A 10,782-nucleotide genomic window follows, 5' to 3' on the forward strand; every position below is an offset into this window, starting at 1 on the left:
TAGAAGTTTTAGTCACTGAGGGTGCCAGTTGTTCAGGGTGACCATGACAGGCGGTGTCGGGGGAGAGGGGGTGGGTGACGGGGTATGGATGGGATGGGATTTGGAAGGAACAAAGATGGACTCGGACTCAAAAGAAAAGAAGTGCAGAGCAATGACGCATCACTCCGCTTGTGCAAGGTGCGTGCCAGCTTGAAAGAGGCAATGATTTTGATCACGGTGGCGGTGGATTCACGCAACTGTTTCAATCACTTACCCCATCCGGGCTTCTGTTCCTATCCTTCATCTTTTGAAGATAGAATGTGTTTTAATACACTCCTTCAGATTGTTTAGGTGTGCATTTTCAAGGTTCTGTCGTTTGGTTTGATAACTACAGAGTGTACTCGCCTACTTGAGATCTGTGTGAGTCCCCGAGAATGTACAGAATAGTCATGGAACCTTCCACAATACGGCTGTCTCACAAAAGTGCGCCACCAAGAGTTTGCAACGCGTCGGCCAATCACGATGCGCGAAATCTGTCGACCAAATGCGCGCTTGAAAAGAGTCGACAGATTTTGCAGGTTGTAATTGGCCAACGCATTGCAAACTCTTGGTGGCGCACTACCGTGAAGCGCCCGAATTGTTTAAGGCTTCATATAAATTTTGATCACTGAAAGACAGAGACTTCTAAACTTGATGAACCCTTTTGGGCAAGTTCAGAATGTTGACAGAATGGGTAAAAATCATTCTGAACTGAAATGTCCACATCTTACCCCACTACACATTTTTCCTGCATGACATGGAAGAATTTTTCTATGAATCTGACGTGATTATGAGTCCAATAAAAGGAAGCAAACGTCACTTCCAAGTTTTTAGGTATAAAAAATCTTTGGTGCAAACGTTTTTAAGTACACTAAGGTCCTTATACATGTAAGTCGGGTTTGAAGCCATGCATAGTGTACTGTGCTGGTACAGTTTTTTCACTTCCTACATACCTTCATGCAGTGGTGTTATATCATGCAAAGAACAGTGAGTGGTCAACTTTTGTTAGTAAATCAAAATACATACATACCTTCAGGCAGCACACATTCAACATAACCATCATGCCACTGAATCATAGAACAAATGTACGTGGAACACATTCAAAGGGTTAATGCTCAAATGCAGGTAATGTGTGCTAAGACATGGCGGCCTTCCTCGCGTCTCAGCAATGTCTCTCACACGCACTGCGCGGCTCATTCCGGATTCACAGTGAAGGATGTCACACACTTGGAAACATACATACCCTCGGGCAGTGAAGTGACAATCATGCTATACGGCACAGTTCACACGGAGGACACAAGGGACATTCAACGGGACACATCAAATATCAAGAAACTGGAAATCAGTATGAGATGAGTTAACACGGCCCAAGCTATCAAAAGCAAAGACATCTCAGCTCAGAAAAGCTCACTTTAGAATGTGAACAAACTCAGGAAATTTGGGATTATGTGTAGTTCTTTTCGTTTTGAATTGTTCTTCGGTCTAGGCTGTTAGTGGAACATCATTTTAAAGTGAGAGTACAGCATATTCGTCCCTCACCTTCAGAGGAAAGGTCATCAACATTTGCGGGTTTTCCAAGAAAGTGAACTCACACAAATTTCAGCGCAACCTGATAGCGTCATCTCTGAATCAAGCTCGGAAGATGTCGTGATCTTCGGGCCAATCTTATCTGCGTTGACCAGAGCGTGAGAGTTGACACATCGGTAGCCTTGGCTAGCCTGGGCCGACGGGTGGTGTGCAAACGTGAATGAGTGCATGCATGCAAAGCCAGGACCCTCACCCAGGTTAGGTGCGCTGGAGGTCTTTTTGGAGCCTCGGACCTTAAACAGCCCCCGACCGAAGGACCCCGACCGGTCCTTCCGTCCCTGCCTAGAGTCTGGGCTACCTTGTAGGGCGGTGGCGGTGGCGGTGGCAGTGGAAGAGGCGGAGGTGGTAGGCGGCTGCTGGTGCTGCTGGGCTGCAGGCGGGGCAGTGGGCGGGGCCGGCTGGGCAAACTGGAACTCCCTGTTCTTGTTGCGGGGTGAGGGGAGGGTACTGTAGCCTTGCTGGTGGATCCCTGAGCTCGTCTCGTTCTGAAAGGAAAGAAGTCATAAAGACATCGACAAATACGCATCACTTGAGGCTATGCACGGTGGAATATCATCATCCTGTAAGTGCATGACAGCGCCCTCACTGGTGACAAACAGAGAAGCTTGGCAGACACCTGGTGCCCGAGCCAACATGTAATGGATTTGCAAAGTTAGTGGCAAGTTCTCCAACATAGGCCTGGGCGTTGGACGCAGATAAGGAAGTGTTTGATAAATGTCAGGTACCGGTTCCAATTGTGGGATTGGGTACCTACGACACCCACAAAATATGCACACCACTACTCCAAGCTACATACGCCTGACCAAACACCGTTTACTTGAGTACGGCGCTCTACCATCATGACAAAAAACACCTGATTCAGTAAATTGGATTAGTCTACAAGTTTGGAGCCCGCACAGTGATAATTTCTAGGGAGACACAGCAAACTTCAATACTCCAACCTGTCTCAGAATTTTAGACAATATGACATTTCTGCGGCAAAATAATAGCAAGTACATGTACACGTACATTGAGCCGGAGGGCTTAAAGTCAAGGGACTAAATTCAGGACGGACAGCCAAGAAATGTTCTCAGAAATGTTCCACTCACCGTGACGGTCATCGCTGCCGGCTTGATGTCCTCCAGGCTGGCCGATCTCCTCTTCAAGAGGTTCTTCCTCTCGTCTTGTGACCCCCTCTGTGACAATGAATCGGCCTGGCCTGCATCGGTGCTCCCATCCGACGGCATGGAGATGGGCGAGTCCACCCGGGGGGCCACTTCGTCGGGGGTGGTGGACGCACTTGTAAGGTCCACTGGTGTCTGTCATCCGAAATGTCATAAAAAAGTATGAAAAGACTAAAAGAATAAAGCCATGTCTGTTTACAGAAATCAATAGGACCGGATTAGAAACCATGTCTATTTATGGAAATCAGGAAGGCCACATTAGGAATCTTGTCTATTTACAGAAATCAAGAGGACATTAGAAAACCATGTCCTTTTTACAGAAATCAAGGAGTGACTATTTTGGCCGACAAATGCACAAATTCGTCCACGAAAGCATCGATTTTGGACTGCTGACCTCCGCTTGTCTCTCCTTCTTGGTGGGGCTTTCCTCCGTGTCGGCCAGCCCCACAGAGCTGCTGGTGGAGAAGCTGTCCGATCGGATTGGCTCGTCCTCCAGTGAGTTGCCATCAACCCTGCGACTCGGGGAGTTCATCATCAGCTCCTGCACCCGTTGGTGCCGCACGATGGTCTTTTTCAAGTCTTCGATCTTTTTGTCCTGTGAGGAAATCGAGAGGGCATTTACTCTGTCTGTGCAGTTCAAAACATGAGGAAAAAGAACGCTAACGCCCAGTGTTCATGGTGATGTTGATGGACCTGCGGTCAGAATTAGTACCTTTAAAGTCTCAGGTCTTTGAGATCAAGTCAGTCTCAAAACTCTCATCTCTTTGTGGTCAAGGCTCGAGTTCTGCTGCAATTAGGTTGAATCTATTTTCTTTCTTGGGGGGGAGGGGAATAGTATTTCCTTGACCAAGGTGTGATATTTGGTCGTCATGCCAAAACAGCTTTTCACTTTCCACGATCAAGAGTCGGAAGGAAATTGTCACAACCAACAATCAATTATCAGGGAAAGGCTTGGTTATTAAGCATCACTGCATTTGATTAGTCATTCCATGGGGGGGGGAGTTTGTTACTGTATTCCCCTCCCCCGGGAAACAACAGGAGGGAAGATGGGTTGCATGGCCAATGCCAACATCAGCATTTACCTTCTCGTGATTTGCAGCCAGGAGGGTTTCCACAGCTCTCTTCAGTTTCTCCACCTCCAAAGCTACGAAATATGGACAAGGAAACCGAGTCAAACACAGGAGAAGAGGTTGTGCGGTCTCTGTGTGGGCCATTTCTTAAACTCTGTGTCTCTGGCTCTGTGCTTACGAAGCAGCCTGACTTAGTGCACGCCTCCGTGGGCTGTTTGTTCCACTCCAATAAATTTGTTCGCTCAAGTGATGCATCTAGACTGTCTGTTCACAGCCAGGGTCAAGCACAGCATTGACCAACATTTAAGTGACGCTGGGAGAAATGTCAGAAGAGCAGGGAGAAATAAGGCGGCTGCAAGACTCCCTGCTAAATTGATGGAATCCAATTTAATAAAGCTGCGAAACTCAATAACCAAATATCAAAGGAGACTGACACTGAACATGCTTTTTATGCACTATGCCAACATGATCAAGGTAAAGTGTTTTGAAGGGATAACCGCGAGGGGGCCAGAAGACTAAATAAAGAGCTCGCTGGGCCCAATTAAAGGAATGAAGTGTACATGGACAAGCCCTGGAAATTACTGTACAAACCATGGTCCGATTCCCTGCTCTTGGCCATGTGAAGTCTCTCGTTCTCCGCCTATAAAACACAAACAGATGGCGAGAGAAGAGGGGATTTTTTATTAGTAATTTTGTTTTTTCCTGTGTCGGTGCTCGGTCATGCTTGGAAACAAATGAATTCATCAGTGCATACTTGTTCCTCCCCCTCCCCCTAAAAAGCATCCACAAGTACCTCTGTGATGGACCCCGTGCAGTGGCAAACGAGGGCGCTCTGTCAACCTGGCACAGAGAGCATACGATGAAAAGCAGGGGCCGGTTTTCACAGAGCTACTGAGCGCAAAAATTGGCCGAGTGCTGAAAAGCTCTCGCGTGGCAATAACCGGCTACCAACCCAACAGTCGTACAATTGACACTTTTTGCGATTGTCTGTAAAAAATGGTCACATTAAATTCCTCTGCCGAGCAGCTCCATGAACGTGGGCCTGGTTTTATGGTTAAATCCATGCAAGGGGCGAAGGCACCCGGTTATCTTTCATTGACAGACAATCTTCTTTCCTCTCTCGCCTCTGAGCAGGTACGGAGTGCCAACTCCACACAGCGGAAACCAAATCCCATTCTGAAAACCAACCAAACCATGCACTTCGTTTCCAATGCCCCCAAAACACCAAGCTCAACAGGCAGAAACAATAACGACTTATTGTCTACAGAGTAAACACTCCCTTGACTTGTCACAGAACCGTGGCATCTACGAGAAAGAATCCAGTCACGTACATGTACATATAAATGGTAGAATCTGACATGCAGGGCAAACAGAAAAGAGTTCAAACCACAGAGACAAATTCCACAGGAAAGCTGTTACTTGTTGGGGTTATACTAGGATTATACCGCTGTACAAGAATAAACGAAGTTGAGGGAATTAAGTTGGAAGGGAAAACTTCTATCGACAAAACTCTTCCGGTAGTGGAAAAGTGTGAGTGTTACTAAGCACAAGTGGCAAGGACAATTGTAATTCCTAGTCAGCATCACTTGCAGTTTCTTTTTTCTCTGATGATACAGTATCTAAACTGTGCCCCGACATGGAGACTTCTCCGTTCTTGAAATATCACCCAATCAATTTCTTTTTCAAAAAACATGCGGTGCGGTGTTCCTGACACCATTCCTGCTTATTTTATTTGGCATAAAAAAGCTCACAAGAGTCAACATTCGCTCTGATTTTTCTCTTTTTTTTCCTCCCCAAAATTTTTCTTTCCATTTTGCAAGAAATGTCACCGTGCCAACTCGGAATCTCCTCATGGAATTTTTAGGAAAAAAAGGAAATCCTACCCGAGTTTCCACAAGAAAAAATTCTGCCCTTGTTTTGTCAAAAACAAACACACCAACCAACCAACCAAAAGCCCAAAGTCACAATCCAATTAAATTCCAAAAGCACATGCATGATGTGTGAGCCCATGACAAAACTCCAAAGATTCTCTGGAAGGACGCATGCACGTGTGCAAACCGCAAGGCCCACTACGGTCCACTTACGCTACACTGCCGAAGCCGACATTTGATCTCAGCACATTCAGACTGTGTACGGACAAGTTTCACCTAGTGGTTTACATACATTCGGGACGGGTTCATTTACATAGGTCAAAGGTGAAAAACAAGAGGAAAGAAAAGAAACAAAATGGGGGAAAAATTGAAGGAAAGCCGAACAGAAAATAAGATTCAGAATGAAGAAAGGACTCAACTTGAAAATCTAAATGAACTGAAGTTTAATAGAAACCTCTAGGTCACTCTCACAAAACTGTTTCTGAGGTCAAAAGAACTGGAAACAATTCCCCCCCCCAAAAAAAAAAATTCTGCTGAATTGAAAAGAAATCTCATTATTCAACAGTTATTTCAATTTTTCATTTCTTTTTATAGGGGGGCATATTCTATAGGTCGAATACACAGAAACGGATCATTTACAAAATCGGTCAACAAATTCAAACGCAAGTACAAGAAATGCTAATCATTTCTGATGAAATGAAACGTATAGCCCACCACCTGTCGCCAGATGAGCATTTCCAATTAATCAACCTTTCAATTCCTGTCTTAGTTGCCAGCTAGGCTTGACAGGCTATGCTGTCCCATGTGGCATGTGACGCACTCAAAGTGACCGCACCCCGGCGATGAACCGGGCCAATCACGGAGCACGACCTGATCGGACGCTGAGATATTCCTCACCTGCCCCTGCATGTACTTTTCCTGCCAGCTGTTGGACTCTGTCTGCAGCTCTGAGATCTTGCCCTGTGAGAACCGACCAGGGCAAAAAAGGTCACAATATATGCCACTTTTAATAATTGAACTCAATCAAGGGGAATCCATATTTTATCTTTTTTGGGTTTTGACTCAACATTTATTTCCGTTTTGCTATGTCTATATCAAGTTATACACAAGGTCAATAAATGAAAGATTGATGACGACAAGAGTGCAAGTGAAATAAGACCATGAGACATTGAAATAAAAGGGGGCAAATACCGAGGCATATTCAGAAGACAGGTTTGAACACAAATGCCTTATTCTTGTTCCCTGAATCCCTCACATTCAATGTAATCTGTTAAACGGGGTGGTGCAAGACTATTTGGGGTTCCAAGCCTCACTTTCAGATTTTTAAATTTTTGCTTAAAACATTAAATACCGGTACTTTATTACAAATTTTGAATTATTCTTAACAAAAAATTGGCGTAAATTGATATGAACTTCTTTTTCGTCGCTGTTATTTTCACTCTCAGATTCCCAACATGAACAGTTTTACCTCACTTTGAATTCAAGATGGCCGACAAATGAAAACAGTCTATTAAGGTGTTAAAACCCAATCTGGGGCGTATCTAGGCATTTTGAGGGGGTGTCAGGCTAGACATTTTTTCTTTTACGTCTCATTTTTGCGGACAAGCGGAAAGGATGACAAAACATCATACCTGACTTAAACTGTTTACAATGGTATTGGTGCGCTTACTTCCTATTTCTTTCCCCGTTTGTCACCTTTATTGTCTCAGAGCGGGGGGGGAGGGGGGAGTTCCAGTACCCCTCCAAACTGCCTACCCTGTCATCCCCATAAACCACATCAGCATTGTATGGTACAATGGTTGCATATTTATCGGAGAAAAAAATGCAACGTTTGGCATCTCCGAAGTCCAGGATCCTGATATCAGGATTGCCCTTAAACCACACAGACAGCCCAGCTGGGAACAACTGGTTCATTTAAGGCCTAGACATCAAGAACAATCAATTTGAGTCCTCGTAATTGACTTTCATGGGAAAATGACTGCTGTGGTGACATACCTGGCTTTGTTGGTATTTCAGTGACATTTCAGACGACTCCATCTGTTTCTCTTCCACGAGACTCTGAAAAAAGAGGGAAAAAAAACGCAAAGAGGGAAAGATCAACAAACGAGTCCCTGCTCGTCCTGACACGGGGCCCTGTTGACCGCTGCACACAATGACATGCAGCGACCTTTGACCACTGTTTCACTTTGCTGCCATTGTCATGGATTGCATACCAGCTTTGCTGTATTTTGTTGCAGTCACCGTGGGTACCGGTTTCAGCCACGTTGCGCTTGGTTGCATTTGGCACGGTTCTCATTTCCACTGCGTTGCATCTGGCCGAACCGAATACAGTTCTAATTTCAACTGGCTACTTGAACATGTACTGGGGGTGATTACAATTCTCCCTAGATTTGTAGGTCAACTTTCACTGTCACCTTTGTTTGCTGGTGTTTTCCCTACCTCTGCTTTCACCGCCCTGTCTTTGAAGCTGCTGAGATCGTTCTCCACTGAACTCAGACGAATCCTGAGATTGGACAGGTCGGTCATCTGGCTGAGCTTGGCTGCTTCCAGTTCAGCTCGCGCTGTCATCTCCTGATTAGAGCAAATATTCGGGCAAAATGGACAGAGAAACCCCCATTTAACAACAGTCCAACTCCAAAATGGGTTCCCTAAATAAAGGTCCATAAGATAGCGGAACTACATGTAGGCCCTATCAGCAGCATCAGCTTTTGTATGTGTATCCAAGATACCCACACAGCATTACACTGTACGTATTTGAACCGACCATCACAGACCCAGGAGCGTGTGAGCAGCATGTGAAATGCTTCCCTCAAAATTTCCCACAGGCAGTTGGGCACGTTATCCGTGAATGGGTTGTGTGGTACACTGCCGTTACGCGCAGGACGGGAACATGGCACAAAAAGTGTCCAGGCAGTGGAGTACTCCGATTATGGAGTCGGTGAAGAAGCCAAGACATGTCTAACAAACTTCACTTCAAAGACTACATGTACATACACAATGTTAGCGGCTCATAGTGAAGTAAATCCACCTTTACATGTACATGTACACTATCTGTATAACTCCTTTGGTCAGCTTCGTTTTAATAAACCAATGACAATGCTTCTTCTGCTTATACACGAAGCTTCACTTCAAAGACTACATGTACATGTACATACACAGTGTTAGCGGCTCACAGTGAAGTAAATCCACCTTTACATGTACATGTACACCATTGGTATAGCTCCTTCGGTCAGCTTCGTTTCAATAAAGCAATGACAATATCTCTTCTGCTAGTAAACGAAGTGTACCGGTAGCTCTTTTTTGGCAGATGAAAATATCAAGTGCCTCCCATCACGTCCTCCAAACCCACACGACACCAGCAAATTCCACGGTGCCGACAACAAATGCACTAGTCCTGTGCTTGTACTTGTGCCACTTAACGCCCGATGGCCCGCAGCACGACAGGAATGCAAAGAAAAAGTTACAGAACTTGGCCCTGGATTCATGCCAACGATCGGCCTTTGTTCGTAACAACCGAACGAAGTGTTGCTCTATTCTCTGTCATACAAACCGCAAATCACACAAGCAGCAACAATCCGTGGACGTGCAGGTTTTTTCCTTTTCTTCCCCCAGTCAAAGATTACAAAGACATGGTTCGGCAAACAAAGCTTCATACCTATGTGGTGACAATACAAACATAGCCAAGAACTATTTCCCTGAAACTGGAAACTGCTGGAGAGTTTCATTAACAAATCTTAACCAACAAATATCCACTCTTCCCAGTCCCCTAACGAGAAATGAACACAGCGATACATACATACATGTACCATACCCCCATAGCGCACGAAACAACCATCTATATTCGACAAGATTTGTTGAAACAAATTCAAGTGTTCAGAATAAAACTTGAGGGACATTTGGGCATAAACCTACCGAGAGTGTTGGAACTTCGTCCAGTCAACTTTGTCATTTCCTCTCCAGCCCAAATACATACACATGCACCGCTAAACCTCCTGCTTGCAACGACTGACATTTACACACTGAACTTTGAGCATTTCTGTTGACATGAAAACGAATGAAACCTCCTGAGAATTCCCGAGGGGCTTCCAACTACCACATCCTGTTTGCGGGTTTGCCTGAGGGCCAAATCCGCTGAATCAGGGCTCGTCGCCCACTCCACCATGTCTAATAATAAACCACTCCACATGGCTGGCTTGTTTAATAAACTAAGCCAGAGGACGATGAATGTGCAAATGACCACTTCCAGGTAAATTGTTTGTAATAAAAGAAACTTATGTTTTGCTTTCAAAGGGCACTTTTACCATATGGCCAAACATTGAACTTCACTATTGCTCAATCAAGTACCCCCTTCGGAACATTTTGTCCACTACATGTACAGTGTACATGTAAGTATTAATGCTTAGCCAAAACTAGTGAAAAAAACTTTTCAAAATTGTTTCAGATTTTATTTAAAAAATCAAGACCACTTTTAGAAAATGCTGAACCCCTAAACTTGGCACTCAAAAATAAAAATCCATCTTAATTAGTATGACAGATCGAGACAACAAGCCGTCGGTCTCAACTCGCCACTTCTTCTCTTATCATCATTGAACTTTCTTTGTTCAGACAGCCACAAATATTGACCTGAGCCTTGAGGCCAACTCTGCAGGGGTGCCAAAACCAACATCGCCGTGCCAACAATTGTCTCTGTTTTCACAATCAACCACTCACAAGAGAGAGCTTTGAACTCCACACTCAAAAAAGACACGACTACCAAAGTACCATTGTGCAGTTTGGTCTTTCTTTTCTTTTTATGGGAGGGGGGTGTAGTCTGCTTCTGTTTGTCTTTGTTCTCTTTTTTTTCGAGGGATGTTTCATTTGGTTTTTTTTAAATATATTTTAATAATTTTAATTTTTTTAGAAAACCAACCGATCAAAAAAAACTTTAAAACGTACACTTGTCGGCTTCAGCATTGTACATGTACATGTAAATGTACCGTAACTTGTCATATCCCCCCAAAAGAAATCTAAGCAAAGCTACTTCCTATCCAGTCTCGCCAGCAACGCAGTATGCTGCATGCCATGAATACAAGA

The 10,782-nt window shown here is 44.6% G+C and overlaps 1 protein-coding gene across 8 annotated transcripts in view; it reads right to left on the reverse strand.

The window, feature by feature from the left end:
- Nucleotides 1-10,782, reverse strand: part of LOC147795908 (liprin-beta-1-like) — a 42,360-nt gene that overhangs the window by 14,974 nt on the left and 16,604 nt on the right. For 2 of the 8 annotated variants that reach the window (XM_087130236.1, XM_087130235.1), the window contains exons 4-12: nt 8,149-8,280; nt 7,705-7,767; nt 6,607-6,669; nt 5,923-5,985; nt 4,430-4,478; nt 3,851-3,912; nt 3,163-3,363; nt 2,694-2,903; nt 1,799-2,090 (exon numbers count right to left, since the gene is read on the reverse strand). In XM_087130236.1, coding sequence (XP_086986362.1) covers nt 1,799-2,090; nt 2,694-2,903; nt 3,163-3,363; nt 3,851-3,912; nt 4,430-4,478; nt 5,923-5,985; nt 6,607-6,669; nt 7,705-7,767; nt 8,149-8,280 — 1,135 coding nt within the window. Of the gene's footprint in view, nt 1-1,798; nt 2,091-2,693; nt 2,904-3,162; nt 3,364-3,850; nt 3,913-4,429; nt 4,479-5,922; nt 5,986-6,606; nt 6,670-7,704; nt 7,768-8,148; nt 8,281-8,703; nt 8,803-8,864; nt 9,145-9,621; nt 9,766-10,782 lie in introns of those variants that run through there. The other 6 variants (XM_087130241.1, XM_087130240.1, XM_087130243.1 and 3 more) reach the window with 6 other exon arrangements.

This window comes from Acanthaster planci, linkage group LG20 (genome assembly GCF_054643075.1).
Source record: "Acanthaster planci isolate LZ-2023a linkage group LG20, COTS_SCS, whole genome shotgun sequence".
Taxonomy (NCBI): Eukaryota; Metazoa; Echinodermata; class Asteroidea; order Valvatida; family Acanthasteridae; genus Acanthaster; species Acanthaster planci.